Source organism: Hypanus sabinus, chromosome 3 (assembly GCF_030144855.1).
Source record: "Hypanus sabinus isolate sHypSab1 chromosome 3, sHypSab1.hap1, whole genome shotgun sequence".
NCBI classification, from domain to species: domain Eukaryota; kingdom Metazoa; phylum Chordata; class Chondrichthyes; order Myliobatiformes; family Dasyatidae; genus Hypanus; species Hypanus sabinus.
Genome location: NC_082708.1, coordinates 124395443 through 124414524, shown reverse-complemented (window position 1 = coordinate 124414524; position 19082 = coordinate 124395443). Strand labels below are relative to the sequence as shown.

General features: G+C 34.5%; 1 protein-coding gene across 1 annotated transcript in view; it reads right to left on the bottom strand.

Moving 5' to 3' along the window:
* The window catches only part of kiaa1109 (KIAA1109 ortholog), a 418633-nt gene that overhangs the window by 170025 nt on the left and 229526 nt on the right, over positions 1-19082 (bottom strand). The window contains exons 33-37 of the mRNA XM_059965080.1: positions 16734-16880; positions 13615-13742; positions 7144-7346; positions 3723-3920; positions 907-1118 (exon numbers count right to left, since the gene is read on the bottom strand). Coding sequence (XP_059821063.1) covers positions 907-1118; positions 3723-3920; positions 7144-7346; positions 13615-13742; positions 16734-16880 — 888 coding nt within the window. The remainder of the gene's footprint in view (positions 1-906; positions 1119-3722; positions 3921-7143; positions 7347-13614; positions 13743-16733; positions 16881-19082) is intronic.

Below are 19082 nucleotides of genomic sequence, written 5' to 3'. Positions count from 1 at the left end.
GAGGAACAACACCTTATATACCGGCTGGGTAGCCTCCAACCTGATGGGATGAACATTGACTTCCATTAATGCCCCTCCTCCCCTTCTTACCCCATCCCTGACATATTTAGTTGTTTGTCTGTTCTCCATCTCCCTCTGATGCTCCCCCCCACCTTTCTTTCTCCTGAGGCCTCCCGTCCCATGATCCTTTCCCTTCTCCAGCTCTGTATCACTTTCGCCAATCACCTTTCCAGCTCTTAGCTTCATCCCACCCCCTCTGGTCTTCTTCTATCATTTTGTATTTTCCCCTCCCCCCACTACTTTCAAATCTCTTTCTATCTTTCCTTTCGGTTAGTCTTGACGAAGGGTCTCGGCCCGAAACGTCAACAGCGCTTCTCCCTATAGATGCTGCCTGGCCTGCTGTGTTCCACCAGCATTTTGTGTGTCTTGTTGCTCAGTCACTAATGCTTGCTGAAGAAGTTATTGTACTTCCATCAGGGGCAACTGGAGTAGTTTCACTCACGAGTTGTATTAGCTGTAGGCACATTTTATATAAACTCCACATTCTTACCTTTACTGTTTGCTAAATTAATATTTTATGTTCGCAAAAGAATTCACAGCTTTAAGAGCTTTTAGCCTCAGGTTTAAGAATATGTGCACCTTGAATTCACTGACTGTCATTGTGCAACACTGGTTGAAACAATTACATCAACTGTCTTTCTAATCTACTTTTGATTGCCAATCTTTATGAATGCACATCCCTTTACAGTCTACAATCATACCCATGGAACAGATGTACCTGCACCTGCAAGAATACCGAGAACTGCTGGAAGTTCTATACCAAACACAGAAATATGATCTTAAAGGGTTGTTAATACACTTAAATGGTATTTATAATGGATTTATTCAGCATAATTAATTTATTACCTGATCATCAGACGCTGAATTTCCATTATTGTCTGAAGTTGGACTTTTATCATCACGAGGCAGATTATCTTCTGATACATCAGTGCTATAGCCACTGCCAGTCGGAGAACCAGTGCTGTCCCCTGACTTCAGCATCCCATTTCCCTCTGCTGTATTTGATTTTCCAAGAGCCCCCAGCACATTGTATAGCATAGCTCCTGACTGTCTTCCTCCTAAAAATCAAAGTACAGTAACAATAGCTGGCATCACCTCAAAAATGTACATACAAACCTGGTTTCAGATTTCCCATTTAAATCAAATTCACTGTCACAACTAGCCGTTTCCCTTTTAATCCCATTTTCAAAACTAATAACAACAGTGAGTACATTCTCCACTTTAACATCCTGTTCACTTCTTTGTCTAGGAGATCTCACCACATACCAAAACACCCTTTCCTGCATATTCTAATGGTTGGGAAATTGGGGCATGGAGTGGATAGTTTGGCTGAGGCAAGTGACATAAATGATGTGTTTTCTCTTTGTATACATTTTAAATCTGACGGGAAAGCTAACTCCATACCTTCCTCTCTTTCTGGCCGCTCATCACTTTTCAATGAAAGCTCACAGCATGGCATTGACCATTCAGCTTTTCTACTCTTTTCACTCACTCTCACCCATCTCAGCATTAGGAAATAACCTGAATTTCATAACTGCAGATGGTGATATGACTTGGGTTAAAGGGAGAAAAGAAATTTCACCAGAGTGGACAGAAATAATTTGATTATCACCTGCCAAAATCATTTGATAAAAGTATACTTGTGCAACATTGCAGCATGCAGAGTACTTAAAACATGCACATATTCAGTAAAGCACAGATAGGAGATTGGAGTTTGATTTCCTATCAGATGTAAAAGAAATACAAAGAGAAAGCACATCATTCTCTATGTTACAATCCTCTTCTCATAAAATGAATTTCCTAGACTTGGGAAATATTCCAGCTCCAAATGCAATTTCCTGACTTGAACTGTAAAACAAGTTATGTCAAGATAACCTAATTAAAATTATCAAAAGAACTGCATTCTTGAACTGAGACTGACTACAGACCAAATGCACATTTTAATATGAAACAATACATTAATAAAACTTCATTAAAGATGTGTAATTATGTACTCTCTAAAGATTTACTGAAGTAAAACAGTCCTGTGAAAGGAAATTATTTGACCAACATTCATTTGTCAAAACAATGACGTATTTGCACACAGTGTTAATAGCATCTGAAGTTAGCCATAAGTTGTGGATAACTTACATCACTATTATTATGCACACAAAACAAAGCAGCACACCACTAATTTCCTGTGTTCAATGAAATTGTTGCATTGGGACCTCAAAGATCTATTATACTTGTCAAAATTTGGCTGAGAAATTGAATAATGGAAATGATACCAGATTTAAAAGGTAACAGCAAAGGCAATCAAACATGAAGTCCTAGAGAGGGAACAATTTAAAATGTGGGATCTCTTTTGTATAGGTAATAAGCTGTTTTTTTTTTAATTGGTTTTCATCACACTTTACCTTTCTAAATTTCTTTCTTTGTTACTCCCATTTATTTTCCACCATACTGATTTTTCTTTTTGCTCCAGAAAAAATTCTAACCAATATTTTCAATATTTTTCTCTATCACTCATTAATTCTTATTAGGCAATGAGATTGCTGGTCCATCATTCAGAAAGATCCTGGATGTCCCATTAACTGTGGTCACTTCTAGAAACTTACAGGCAAATGATTTTTGAGCCTAAAGTTAACAAAAGATATCTAGCTAATGAACCACACTGTAGCAATAAACTGACTACTCTTTTTCAAAAGGGTTCCTGTTGACTGACATAGAATTACACTGAATAATATAGAGAATTAAATTATCATAACTTGAAAACAAATTATTTATATATCAAAACATCTTTCTTGCAGCTTTGTAATTTAATCCAGTGTTACAGTCAAACAAAAATGCCTAAATTATCGTAATTAAGACATAAAAAGTGGCCATTTGCAAGGACAGGTAAGATTATAAGATTTGAAATACTGAGCTCAGATTTACAATGTGTTTTAGTTCTCAAACATCAGGTCCAAGTTTAAGTTTTATCTCTTAGTAGTATTTTGAATATTAACTTACTATAAGCTTAATAAATTAACTCCAACATATCAAGAATATTTTGATTTGAACTGCATCTAATGAAAAATGAAAGCCATCATTTTCTATTCCAATCTAGAAGACGAAACATTTTAAGGAATAAAATCAAGATTTTTAAAGCTTAATAAACAGCCTGTTAAAAGGAGTCAGCACAAAGCCAGCTTAATACCTAATAATACACAAACAATCCAGTCTTAGATGAGTACTGATAGTGAACTAGTATCGTTTAAAAACCTAGGGCTGAGGATGAACTCCCTGCATTGGTTACTCCTATTCTGAACTTGAAAGATACTTGTAATGGCACACAGTATTAGCAATTTAAATGTAGGTATACAAGTTTGTTTTTTGCACATCATTTAGATGACATTATTTGGTATTACAAGCTTAACAAACACCTGTAATATACTTCTGAAAATATTTTATATACAAAGCTTTTAATATCACTCGTTTAAACAATGATGTTCAGGATTTTTTTCAAGTAAGTTTTCTGCATGATATGCCAACTCAATAATAATTTTTTTGCTGATCCCACAAACAAATGTATTTATTTAAAAGCAACTGTTACAACATAATAAGAGAATCAAGAAATGGAAATCATATTTAACAGAGTACATATTTGTTGAGAGCTCCATAAAAGTAAAAAAAAAGCATACCTTTTATGGTTAAATTTTCAATCCCACATTCAAACATTATCCAGCCCCACTTCTCTATATATTGAGGAGGTTTGGTTGTTTCAGTAGATTTAAGATGTTCAGTATCATCTGTGAAGCTGAAATCCTCAGATTCTTCTAATGTGAAGAGAACTTTTGACTTCTCAAAAGGAATAGCAGTAATTGCACATGCTCCTAAGTCTTTAAATAAGACAGAAGAATACACATTCAAAGCAACGTATCAATGCACAGACTACAGTTCTTATCTTGCCATCAGTTAAAAATAGATTGATCTATTCCTTGCTCTTCCTTTTTCAATATTTTTATTGATTTCTTACATAAAAAATACAGAGTACAGTAGGATATATAATATATATCAATTTCAATATATTGGAATCACAAATATAGTCTTATTACCCTATATATATAAATCAAATTTATACATAATATTGAAGAGATCATTTTATTATACAAAAAAAATCTAAACCCACAACCAGAAAAAAAACAGCCGTTTGGTTAAAGAAAAGGCAAAATTCCTCATCATAGAGTAAGACATATTATTAGCCAACATCTGTGCTTAATAGCAAATCAAAGATTTTGAAAATAATTGAAAAAAGGTCACCACAATGTTAAAAAATCTTGTCTAGGTTCACAAATTGAACAGCGAATCTTCTCTAAATGCAAACATGACATAACATCATTTAACCAATGAGTATGATTAGGCAGAGTGGCATCCTTCCACTTAAGCAACAATGCCCTCCTGGCTATAAGAGAAATAAAAGACAAAATGTGCAAATCATGTGTCTCCAAAATAATATCATTTCCTCCAACAATACCAAATAAGGCTGTCAAAGGGTTAGGTTTAAAATTTGCTTTAAAAAGCACCGAAAAACTTTGGAATACTTCCTTCCAAAATTTTTCAAGACTCAGACAAGTCCAAGACATATGAATTAGTGAAGTTTCTCCATTGTTACATCTATCACAATAGGGAGATATATCAGAATAATGATCTATTCCTTGTTGATATAAAATGAATACTTTAAACTTAAACATCCTAAAATCTAGCTGTTATCTTTTAGTCATTTTAAATTACCTGGCTATGCTCATAATATACTATTATTTTTCCATCACCAAACCTGAATTTGTTGTTCCCTAAATCAGTTGTAAATATAATGTAATGCCCTGGTGAAGATTTCTACTGTTATGCTGGAGCTATTTCATTTTAGCAAATCTGTAAAAAGCAGTCTGTTCTGCTGGTAGACTGGTTTGATTTTGTCTAAAAGGGGTTATGATGTTCAACTTAGAAATGCTGTGTCAGCCAATTAGCACGGGGGAATTAGGAAAAGGTTCTAGAGAGAACTGGGAGGAATGAGATTTGTGACTGACAGTGTGGTTTATGGGTCTTTTTGGTGGAAACTGCAGAAAGGGCAGGAGGGAAGATGGCTGAGGATGCCATGGGAAGGAGCGTTCCTGCTGCATGAAGTGCTTTGTGCAGATGAATGGCTCCAAGGAGGAAGGGCGAATACTCCTGAGAAAGCACCCATTTATTTGAAAAGGTTTTCGAGCAAAGTTCAGAATGGGTTTTATGTGCTTTCACTCAGAGGGTCCAGTGTGTGAATAAAATGATGATTTCAAGATGAGCTCCAACTTTATGTGTACATTTGGACTGGGTTAACTCATGGGCCCTCTATTTTTAAAATTTTCTTTTTCCTACTAACTTTTCAATAATGCTAAAATTTGTAAATATACTTTCTTTATAATGTTAGGCATTGCACGATCTGTTATTTCTTGCTGACTGACAATTGTGTATGACCAGTATTTACACAGCATTCACTCAAATTGATGTTTCTTTAATTGGAACATCACAGCGATTCTGTTTGGTTGAACCCCAAATCATACCAACCCTAGCCCTAGATGTATATTGTTTATGAAAGTTGACCATCTCACCACAGAGTTTTGTGACTGTTAGCAGAACCGGCTAATGAGCCAAGTTTGCATACAGGCCTGATGAAGACTGGGTTTAAGCAGATAGTTTTAGCACCATTATGAGTCATTTTCTTTCATTTAAACTGAAAGATCCTACTAATTTTTTTCCTGACTACTTCAAATTCTATTGATATTAACAATGATGTCGATTCCATGAGCTAACATGGAATTGACTAGATAATTGCTGCCAAGTAATCTCTACACGTGAGGGAAGAATGTTCATTTTTAACTCCACTAGAGAAAAGTTTTCTATTCCAATCTTTTGCTAACATTTCCTAATCTGGAACATTATTAAATACCTCCCTGGAGAGTCATATAAATGACAAACATCGCCCTGTCTCATTAGACTAAGTTGCTTGCTCAAAAAAATACCTCATTAGATATGAACTACCCTTCACAAATGTACTTTGGTACATCTCATTCATACCTATCAATGAAATTAGAACTAACATTCATCAAATTTCAGCATTTCACAAAAAAAGTTAATTTCATCATTTATATTCTTAAAACCCCAGTCTGGAAACCAGGAGATCCTGGAGGTTTCATTGTTTAATCATTGAACTGTGCTTTTCCCATATACTAACATGAATAAGCTTCCAACTTTTTTTTTAAGATTCTTTGTAATGTCAGGAATCTCAGCAATTATCAGAATTCTCCAGTTTTACAGTATATTCACTGTGGAAATTAGGATATTTGAATATGTTGGTAAACAAGGATATGGGAGTCAGGTGCAATCTGCCATGATTTTATTAAATGAAGTGGGCTCATGGGACCATGTGGCATACTTCTTTTATTTCTTATGTTCTAAAACACTCTTAACCAACCACTTCCATCACATTTGAGTAGAAATATTATCTCAAGCAGCATATTTTTGTATTTCTTTTTATTCTTCGTTATATCCCTTCCCAACATCCATCTATAATATTGCTCAAGTAAAGGTGCTGGCCGTTCTGTCAACAGTCTTTCTCATCCAGTAATTCTAAATTAGTTAGAATTAAACTTTCTATTACAGATTAGTTTCTCTGCTTATCATCTCAATCATTATAATTTATACAAATACTATTATTGTATATATCACAAACATTCAAATAAGCATTATGATCTGGTCAAAATAAAATATTTTTGAAATATTTTGAATATTTTCTTGGTAGTCTATTAGCTTTTTTTAATTTTTTGCTTGTTGAAATAAGATCGGAATAGAAAACTTTTCTCTAGTGGAGTTAAAGATGAACATTCTTCCCTCACGTGTAGAGATTACTTGGCAGCAATTATTTAGTCAAGGTCAGAATTTTACTTTGTTCCTTTAGGAAATATGTAAAAGTAATCTTAAAATGCTGATATGCAGTAGCACTATCATTTCAATTAAAACTTTATCAGATTAATAAACTGATGCATGAACATATTGATTTAAACAATTTCCAAATAACAGTCATCTCACCTGTTGTACTAAGACCTCTTAACTGTCCATGAATTCGATGGACATTGAGCTTGGCAGCCAATTCTTTTCCCCTCTCCGCACCTGCATTTGACCTAAGAGAGCCAGATGACTGTGGCTGCATCTTACTGGCATTTACGTATTTGTCAAATGCAACAGAAACTCTCCCTGCATCTGGATTGTTGCTTCCATCTTCTACTATACCCCTATTAGAAACAGTTGTAAAGAGAAGATTGTATACCGAAGGTTATCCAATATGTGCAAACGCAACAAACACAGAAGTCAAACATTCATTTATTGTCCTAAACTATAATGCTGCCCAATTCTTTTGCATGATTCAAAACAAAAATCAATGTACACATGTTTGGGAGTACTTTTTAAATTAATATTGAATGCTTTGTATGTAAAAACTAATAAGCCACTATGGTTTGACCCAAGCATAACTTAACTCTTTTTTTAAAAAGGGAGTAGCAAAGGCTGTGCATACAATAATAATGAAATTTAATAATTGATTACTTTCTTTTTATACATATTTTATTAAATTTTTAATTACATAAAATGAATAGAATAATAGAATAGTGAAAATTAATATTACCCCTCCCCCGGAAGGAAGGAAGGAAGGAAGGAAGGAAGGAAGGAAGGAAGGAAGGAAGGAAGGAAGGCAGGAAGGCAGGAAGGATTGCCTGGATATCGGAGGATCCCCACATGCTCCATTGAGTTCAAAATAACTTTAGTATACATCGTTATTTTTTTTCCCCAAATAACTAATAATTTTATCTTCAAAGGACCTATATATTCAATCCTATCTTTTGTAGATAGGGGTGCCAAACTTTCAAAAGTATATCATATTCATTTCTTAAATTATAAGTAATTTTTTCAAGTGGAATGCAGCTATATATTTCATTATTCCAATGGTCCATAGTTAAGTATGAATCTGATTTCCAAGTAACTGCAATAGCTTTTTTGGCTACTGCCAATGCAATTTTTATAATTTTTTTCTGATATTTATTCAATTTAGGTTTCAGTATTATCCCTTCAATATTGCTTAATAAAAATAATATTGGGCTATGTGGAAGTTGTATTCCGAAAATTTGTTCCAGTAAAAGTCTTAGATTTATCCAAAAAGGTTGAATTTTAAAACAAGACAAGTGTAAAAAAGTACCAATTTCTTGATTGCATCGGAAACATTGGTCAGATAAATTTGGGTTTAATCTATTTATTTTTTGTGGTGTAATATATAATTGATGTAAAAAATTGTATTGTACTAATCTAATTTGGGCATTTATTGTATTTGTCATACTATCAAGACATAGTCTTGACCAATTTGTTTCATTAATTTTAATATTCAAATCAGTTTCCCATTTTTGTCTTGACTTATGAATTCCTGGTTTAATTGTCTGTTTTTGATTCAAATTATACATACAAGATGTAAATTTTTAAAATTTTCCTTTTTGAATTAAAGTTTCTATTTCATTCAGTTTTGGCATTAACATTGTTTGACCCACTTTATCTCTTAAATAGGCCTTTAATTGAAAATAACAGAAAAGAGTATTATTTGATATTTTATATTTATTCTTTAATTGATCAAACGGCATCAATATACCTCCTTCAAAACAGTCACCTATATATCTGATCCCTTTTTGAAACCAGTTATATAAAAGTTGATTATCCATTGTAAAAGGAATGTCTATTTTGAATTAGGGTTCTTTTTGCTAATAAAGATTTCTTTATCTCATCATCCACATTTATCTTATTCCATAAATCGATCAAATGTTTTAATATAAGAGATTCTTTCTTTTCCCATATCCATTTGGATTCCTATTTATATATAAAATCTTCTGGTATATTTTCTTCTATCTTATCTAACTCTATTCTAATCCATGCCAGTTTTTCTTCATCAAAAAAAGATGCAATAAATCTAAGTTGATTTGCTTTATAATAATTCTTAAAATTTGGGAGTTGTAACCCTACTAGGTCAAATTTACATGTCAATTTTTCCAACGATATTCTTGACATCTTACCTTTCCAAAGAAACTTCCTCACACATTTATTCAACTCTTGAAAAAACTTCTGGGGCAGTTGTACTGGTAATGTTTGTAATAAATATTGTAATCTAGGAAATATATTCATTTTTACAGCATTAACTCTACCTACTAATGTTATTGGTAACATCATCCATTTATCAAGATCTTCTTGAATTTTTTTCAATAATGGCAAATAACTTAATTTATATAAATTCTTTATATCATTATCAATTCTAATACCTAAATATTTTATACCATTTGTCGGCCATCTAAATTGAGTTACTAATCGACATTGACGATAATCTCCTTTGGTAAGGGGTAAAATTTCACTTTTATCCCAGTTTACTTTATACCCTGATATTTTCCCATATTCTTCCAATCTAAAAGATAATTTTTGCAACGAATGCAATGGGTTTGTTAAATAAATTAGAACATCATCAGCAAATAAATTAATCTTATATTCCTCCTGGTTAACTCTGAAGCCCACAATATCTGGATCCGTTCTAATTAATTCAGCTAATGGTTCTATCGCCAATACAAACAGGGCAGGTGATAATGGACAGCCTTGTCTAGTTGACCTTGTTAACTGGAATGATGTTAAAATTTGACCATTTGTCACTACTTTAGCTTTTGGATTAGTATTTAAGGTTTTAATCCATTTTATAAAAGATTATCCTAACCCATATTTTTCCAATACCTTAAATAAAAAGTCCCATCCCAATCTATGAAATGCTTTTTCTGCATCCAAAGCAACTGCCACACTCATTTCCTCCTTCTTTTGTGCCAGATGAATTATGCTGAGTAACCGGGTTACATTATCCGCCAATTGTCTATTTTTAATAAAGCCTGTTTGATCCTTATGTATTAATTTTGGTAAATATTTAGATAATCTATTAGATAAAATTTTGCTATTATTTTATAATCTGTATTCAACAAAGAGATAGGCCTATATGATGTTGGTTTTAAAGGATCTCTATCTTTTTTTGGTAAACTATTAGGATCGCTGTCAAAAAAGATTGTGGAAGTGTTCTTTCCGCTTGATATATTAACTCCATACAGGGAGGGATTAACAAATCTTTAAATTTGTTATAAAATTCAGGCAGAAAACCATCTTCTCCTGGAGATTCATTACTCTGGAGTGATCCTAAAGTTTCTTCAACCTCTTTTAATGTAAAGGGCACATCTAATCCTTTCTGTTCTTCTGAATTCAATTTTGGAAGAGTTATTTGTGATAAAAAAATACTATCTCAGCAACCTCGTTTTGTGATTCTGATTGATATAATTCGGAGTAAATTTTTTTTTAAAAGTTTCATTAATTTCTAAAGGTTTATATGTAATTTTATTTGCACTTGTTCGAATTGCATTTATTGTTTTGGAAGCCTGCTGTGTTTTAAACTGCCAAGCAAGAATCTTGTGTGATTTTTCACCTAATTTGTAATATCTCTGTTTAGTTCTCATAATTACTTTTTCTGTTCGATATGTCTGGAGTGTATTATATTGTAGCTTCTTATTGACAAGTTGTCTTTGTTTTTCTTCTGTCATATATCTTTGGGATTCTTTTTCTAATTTTGTAATCTCTTTTTCTAATTGATCTATTTCTACCATATACTCCTTCTTAATTTTAGAAGTATAACTTATTATCTGACCCCTCAAATATGCTTTCATCGCTTCCCATAATATAAATTTATCAACTGAATGAGTTTGTATCCAAAAAAAATTGAATCTGTTTTTTCATAAAATCACAAAAATCTTGATGTTTTAATAAAATAGAATTAAATCTCCATCTGTAAATTAATTCCTCCTTATCCATCATTATCAAGGGGGAATGATCTGACAGTATTCTCGCTTTATATTCCACACTTTTCACTCTATCCTGAATATTCATTGATAAAAGGAAAAAATCAATCCTTGATTAAGTTTTATGTTTATTTGAATAAAATGAATAATCTCTTTCTCTTGGATTAATTCATCTCCATATATCAATCAGGTTTAAATCTTTCATTGATGATAGTTTTATTACTTTTGATTTTGTAACAGCCTTAGTTGACCTATCTAGAACTGGGTCTAAACAAAAGTTAAAATCTCCACCTATATTTTATCATGTGCGTCAGCCAAATTCAAAAAAGTTTCTTGTATTAATTTTGCATCATTTTCATTTGGTGCATAAATGTTCATAAGAGTCCATAATTCCAAAAAGATTTGACAATGTATAATCACATATTTCCCCACAGAATCAATTAGTACATTTTGTTTATTAATTGATAAGGTTTTATTAACCAAAATTGCAACTCCCCTTGACCTTGAATTAAATGAAGCTACAATAACACTTTCAACCTAATATCTCTTTAATTTCTGATGTTCTCTCTGTTATATGTGTTTCCTGCAAAAAAGCTACATCTCCTTTCATTTTCTTAATATATGTTAAGACTCTTTTTCTTTTCACAGGTCCATTAAGCCCATTAACATTAAAACTTTAAAAATTGAATAAATTAGTCATTCATAATACCTTGGGGAATCTCTTTAAAATTCTCCATGTTGCTATGTGTCTCCCCCCCCCCAATCATCCAAGCAAAAAGAAGATAGATAGTAAAGAAAAAAAATAACAAAATACCCCCCCCACTAATGTTGTGAATGAATAGAAACACAACATTAACCCCCTCCGTTTTATGGGTCATGGCAATCGCCATGATTACACACATGAATCCCACAGCAATCGATAAGAAGCTCCTCCAGCTCCCCATAACAAAAAAATATATATATAAGTGAAGAAGAAAAAAAATTAATATCTCTACTCCCAATTAATAATGCTTTTAAGCTATTCTTGTGTAACTTTGGCTTTATGCTTGGGGTCATTGCCTTGCTGGAAAACTAATTTTCTCCCAAGTCACAGTTCTCATGCAGACTGCATCAGGTTTTCTTCCAAGATTACCCTTATTCTGTTGCATTCATTTTACCCTCTACCTTCACAAGTCTTTCAGGGCCTGCTGTAGTGAAGCACCCCCAACAGCATGATTCAACCACCAATATATTTCACGGTAGGGATGGTGTGCTTTTGATTATGTGCAGTGTTTGGCATAGTGCTCAGTCTGGTGGCCAAAAAGCTCAATTTGGTTTCATCAGACGATAGAACATTCTTCCAGCTGACGTCAGTCTCCCACATGCCTTCTGGCAAATTCTGGACAAGATTTTGTGTGAGATTTTTTTCAACAGTGACTTTCTGTTTGCCACTTTCCCGTAAAGTGGTGACTGGTGAAGCAGCCGGGCAACAGTTGTTGTATGTGCAGTCTCTCCCATCTCAAACACTGAAGCTTTTAACTCCTCCAGAGTTGACATAGATCTCTCGGTGGCCTTCATAACTAATCCCCTTTTTGCATGGTCACTCAGTTTTTGAGGACGGCCTGCTCTAGGCAGATTTACAGCTGTGCCATATTCTTTCCATTTCTTGATCACTGAATTAACTGTATTCCAAGGGATATTCAGTGATTTCCTTGTATCCATTTCCTGACTTGTGCTTTTCAATAACCTTTTTGCAGAGTTGCTTGGGGTACTCTTTTGTCTTCATGGGTGTAGATTTTGCCAGGATACTGACTCACCAGCAGATGGATCTTCGAGATACAGGTGAATTTTTGCAACATTGAAACACCTGGACTGCATACAGGTGATCTCCATTTAACTAATTTTTAACTTCTGAAACCAATTGGCTGCACCAGTGATGATTTGGTGTGCCATATTAAAGCAGATGAATACTTATGCAATCAATTATTTTGTTTTTTATATTTGTAATTAATTTACATCACTTTGTAGAGATCTGTTTTCACTTCAACAAAAAAGAAGCCAAATGAAATCCACTGTGATTCAATGTAGTAAAACAATAAAACATGAAAACTTCCAAGGTGGGGGTGAATACTTTTTGGAAGATAGTGAAATGGGTTAATGGGTGGAGGGTTTGATCAGCCCGACAGCTTGGGGGAAACTTTTTTTGAGCTTAGTGGTCCTGGCATGGATGCTGAATAGCTTCTCTCTTGATGGGAATGTGACAAGCAGTAAAATATCAGGGATGGTGGGTCCTTTATAATATTTCTGCACCTTTCTAGACATATGTCCTTGATGGCATTCCCGTCCATGCAATGCAGTTTCTATATCACACAATTTAGGATGTCCTCCACTACACATCTGTAGCTGGTTGTGAATAATGCTAAAGTAAGGGGCAGAAATAAAGTGTATTCAGCCCAATGGTGCACTATGTTACGGAACTGTCTTTGGACAGTGCTTAGCATGGCAGAACAGGAGCCCTGATGATCGACCTTCTAGCCACCAGCACGTTCTGTATTCGTGCACTTTACTGAACCACCTCCAAGTAATCTGTGTAATCTGTCTGCAGTTGGCCTTAACTATGTACTGTTATAGGCTTGAATTATCATTTATAAAAAACAAAGATTTAATAATTTACCTGTTAATCAAAATTTGGGTAGAAATTCTGTCAAAACACAATGCAACCAGAGAAACCTGACTGATGTTCTTGTTTGCGATGAAGTTTGGAGGTTCTTCCACTGATGCTTGTAAAAGACATAAATTCACCTAAACGTTCCAAGAACAAATCACGTAAGTTGAAAGTACCATTTAAAAAAAATAAATTCCTTTTGAGTGAAGAGTAACACACTGAATGAATTGTCGTCTGTCTGATATCAAACTCTGTTACTCAAGTAATGAGGAACTGCAATAACATTTATACCAGCTATGTTGAAAACCAAGTTACTTCTTTAATGTTGCGAAATTGATAAATCGTTTTTATGATTTTTAATGCCCATCTTATCTGTAACCAGACTAGAAAATACCTTATTCAATCATCTTTCCATGATTTTTGAGCGTGAGTGACTTAAGCTATGAACTATATTAATGAAGCAAAAAGCATTGGCTGGTTTTATTACTTAAGGATGCACATTAAAATATCAGAAGGAGTTCAGGGATGGCTTATGAGAAAAACACCATGAAATATCAAGTTACTTCCCAAGGAACAACTAAACAATTTGCATCTGCTTGAGTTTAGAAGAGTAAAATAATCCTAAAGCTTTGGAATTCTTTTTTTTCAAAGAGCAGGCGGTGTAAGTTTAATGCAGAGGTAGCTACATATTTAAAAACTAACAAGGTGAAAGATTATCAGAAGTCAATGGAAATTCACAATTGTGGTACAAATCTTGTGAAATGGTGAAGCAGGCTTGAAGAACTGGTTGCCTATTCTTGCTGTCAGTTCATACCCTGATTAGTAATACTTGCAGGAGATGAGATTCAAACTAGAGGACATGTTTTGAGAGTGAGGGGGCAGAAGTTTAAGGGAAACACGAGGGGGTATTTCTTTAATCAAAGAGTGATAGCTGTGTGGAATGAGCTTCCTGTAGAAGTAGTAGAGGCCAGTTCAGTTGTGTCATTTAAGGTAAAATTGGATAGGTATATGGACAGGAAAGGAGTGGAGGGTTATGGCTGAGTGCGGGTAGGTGGGACTAGGTGAGATTAAGGGTTCGGCACGGACTAGGAGGGCCAAGATGGCCTGTTTCCGTGCTGTGATTGTTATATGGTTATATGATTAATGGTGGTGACCCTATACGAAGGTCATAGGTTCTTTGCTCTATGGAAAACTTGATACCAAATCATCAGTTATTCAAAATACCTGACAAATAGAGACCATGAGAATGCTGGCCATTTACATGGAAGATTCAGTGGTGCAAAGCAGAAATTAAATGAAGAACATGCTTCATGTCCATTTGAAAAAATGAAGAACAGCTGCCCATTTTAAAATTCACTTCTTTTACTAAACAGGACACTGTACTCGTACTAATTACCTAGTACTCTCTGGTCTAGCACTCCAGTTTTGAAAAGCAACTGGTAGGTATTAGCTATTCATTAATTGGTGCTGAAGGATATAATACTTCTGATAGCAGAAAGCAAAATAAAATTTATTTTCAAAAACCACAAATTTGACTAATTACACATACTAGCTTCCTAACAACCTTTATCACCTACACAGAGGAACTAAGAACATCTGTGTGGTGGGATTGCTTGCCCAATGGTTACTGTTGTTGTGAACTGACTTACAGCAGAGACACTGAACCTTAAGATGAATCTCAAGGTAGCATATATATTTTGATAATAAATTTACTTCAAAGTTTGAAATTAATTTTTTTATTTATCAGAACAAGCAGGTACTCTTCCAGAAACTCATTTTGTTTTCCAACCTCAAAGTACATCAAACTTTTATAGCCCTGAGAACAAAAGTAACAGCAGGAGTTTGACTGAAATCTCGAAAGTTGCAATGACATTGTAAACTTCAATATTATGATCTGACAGTCGTTCCATTGAGTTGCACATCTACAACAGGAGACATTTCTGAATGTTCAAACACTTTGCTGGGACAAATAGTTTACATAGATGTCCCAAAACCTTCTGAGGACACATCTCAGATGCCCAAAGTTAATACTATGAGAGCTGACTTGCTGAATGTACAAATAACTCAACTACTGAAAGAACAAGTATGCCTGTTTGATGTGCTGGGTAGCAATTTTCAGTCTGAAATTCTGTCACAACTTATCCAATGTTATCTGGTTTGGTAATTAACATAACCTCATTGTCTTGCATTTCGCTGATCCATACTAGAATGTTTCTTGGTCAATTCTCTATGCCAGTGGTCCTCAATCACCGGGCCGCAGAGTGGTACTGGGCCACGGCCCGGTGGCTGGAGACCACTGCTCTATGTAAACGATAATTTTTGAACAGCTGGCCCCCTGTTGTGGGCTAGTAGCCCATATTTTGTTCAATAGTGCTGTTTATTTACAAAACTGACCATTTAAAAACTGAATACTGCTTGCAATTTGTTAAAAAAACCAAAGCAAGGTTTTCATATGAAATATCTGCAATATTTACTTAATTTCAAACCTCCTGAATCCCTAACACTGCAACTTAGCTTCAGAAATCCCACTGCCCAAGAATTTATTACATACAACTTAATATTCAGTTTTAATAAACTGATTATTAAGAACAAAATTAGATGAATCATACTGGTGTAGACATGCCACCATAGTCTCTACATGCCTACCACCTGCCAAGCTGTCTTGATGTGTCTCTGACTACAGCAGCACGACTTCAGACACAGTGAAGGCAACCTGTACCCAACAACAGCCCCAGAATAATATAACCCCTATCTGAATTTAAAAACATTAAAATAATTAAAAATGAATTTTGTTTACCTCTGCAACCCTGAAATTCCTACTGAAGTCAAAGTATGAGAATCTGTACCATGTATAAACTGGCATAAAACCCAAGAGCAGATTGTCCAATATAAATTATGCAGAATATCACCAAGACAGAACTCTGTTGCTGGAATTCAGTGTGAAACTACAGATCCTGCAGTATTTACCAGATGGATCCAATTCAATAATTGCCTTGAGAAAATCATGAATAACTACTCATTCCACATTTCAAAAAACATGGATTATAATTGCTGTTACACGACCTTGTTTGAAAACAAACATTATACATTATAAATGTTGATAACCATAAATAAGGTAAAGTGCATACCTTTGGAATGGAAACATTAGCTTGAAGTCCCTTTATTTTCACATTATCTTGTTTATTTGTTGGGTTTTTGTGTGTCTGGCTTGATTTTGTTACACCGGTTGTGCTACTTTCTATTTTGGAGGCTCTACTTTCATGTTTTGTAGTTGTCTGCAAAGAGAGAATTTTGGTTAAACAACAATGTTTGAAATTATAAAGATTGAAACACATTTACCTTATAGATAACTACAGCTTACAGACAGAAGTAAAATATGCACAATAAGGAGTTGTGTTTACTATCAGTGCTAAGATAAATTGTTACTCTTCAAATAATGGTCATATCTTAAACCAAAATTGTAATAGAACCTGCGGAATTTAAAACTTTTTTTTAAAACACTGCAGCATTTTTGAGTGTGTTTTTTTAACACAGTTTTGTATTCCTGAAACATTGTTTTATATTTGATTAAATTGCATACGTTCAGATCAAAGGCAATTGGGATACAAGCTCTCAGCACTCTTAGACACTGACTTTTTCTGTGCATCCAGATATTCCAAACAATCTGGGTCACATTTCCACAGCTGTAAGTATGAAATACCCTATAAATATCCAACAAAACAATGAATTTCATTGTTTAGTAAGAAAAAAGCTACACCTTTGCAAAAGAAAATCACAGATGGTAAAGTACTTGAATAAACAACACTAAATCAACCCAGAGGGAATACAGAATTGATGGCTAATTTTAAAGGCTAATGTGAATAATTCTATCAGGACAATAAAGGTAAGTTATATATTCATGAATTTCTAAGTCATGATGCCCAAATTAATAATAAACACTAGCCCTAAAATTTTTCTTATACTTTCTCTCATTTGGCTGACCTGACTTAACTACTGGAAAAAACAAAGATTTAGAAATTCATTAGCACTAAAATTCAAAGGAAATTTATTAACAAAGTAATTTATGTCACCATATACAACCCTGAGATTCATTTTCTTTCAGGCAAACTCAATAAACCCAATAACTATAATAGCATCAATGAAAGACTGCACTAACAGTGTGCAGAAAACCGCAATCTCTCTAAACAAAAAAAGGAAAAAAGAAATCATAATATATAAATAAGCAATAACTATTGAGAACAAGATGAAGAGTCCTTGTGGGAACAGTTCAGTGATGGGGCAAGTGAAGTTATCCCTTCTGGTTCAAGAGCCTGATATTTGAAGTGTAATAACTGTTCCTGAACCTGGTGGTGTCAGCCCTGAGGCGCTGCTGCCATGAGGGAGAAGGCACAGGAGTGAGAATCAGAATCAGGTTTATTATCACCGGCATGTGTTATGAAATTTGCTAACTTGGCAGCAGTAGTTCAATGCAATATATAATATAGAAGAAACAAACAAAATAAAATAACAATAATAATAAATAAGTAAATCAATTACATTATACGTATATTGAGTAGATTAAAAATCGGGCAAAAAAACAGAAATATATATTTAAAAAGTGAGGTAGTGTCCAAGGATTCAATGTCCATTTAGGAATCCTATGGCAGAGGAGAAGGAGCGGTGCCTGAATCACTGAGTGTGTGCATTCAGGCTACCGTACCTCCTACCTGATGGTAACAGTGAGAAAAGGGCATGCCCTGGGTGCTGGAGGTCCTTAATAATTGACATTGCCTTTCTGAGACACTGCTCCTTGAAGATGTCCTGGGTACTTTGTAGGGTAATAACAACGATATACCTAACTAAATTTACAACCCTCTCCAGTTTCTTTCTGTCCTGTGCTGTAGCAGCCACCCACCCCACCCCCCCTCCATACCAGACAGTGATGCAGCCTGTCAGAATGCTCTCCACAGTATACCTGTAAGTTTTTGAGTGTATTTGTTGACATACTAATTCTCTTCAAACTCCTAAGGAAGTATAGCCGCTGTCTCACCTTCTTTATAACTGCAACCATACGTTGGGACCAGGTTAGACCCTCAGAGATCTTGACACCCAGAAACTTGAAACTGCTCACTCTCTCCACTTCTGATCTCTCTATGAGCATGGGTATGTATTCCTTCATTTTACCCTTCCTGAAGTCCATAATCAGCTCTTTCTTCTTACTGATTTTGAGTGCCAGGTCTATGCTGCAACACCACTCCACCAGTTAGCATATCTCACTCCTGTACGCCCTCTTGTCACCATCTGAGATTCTACCAACAATGGTTGTATCATCAGTAAATTTATAGATGGTATTTGAGCTATAGGCCGGCTAGTGTTGCAGTGATATCAGCACCAGACTCTGGAGCGATGGTTCCCGAGTTCGAATCCAGTCAGGCTGCTCCCGTACACGCTTTCCATCTGTGCCGGGTTGAGTGTCGAGCTCACAACTCGGCATCGTA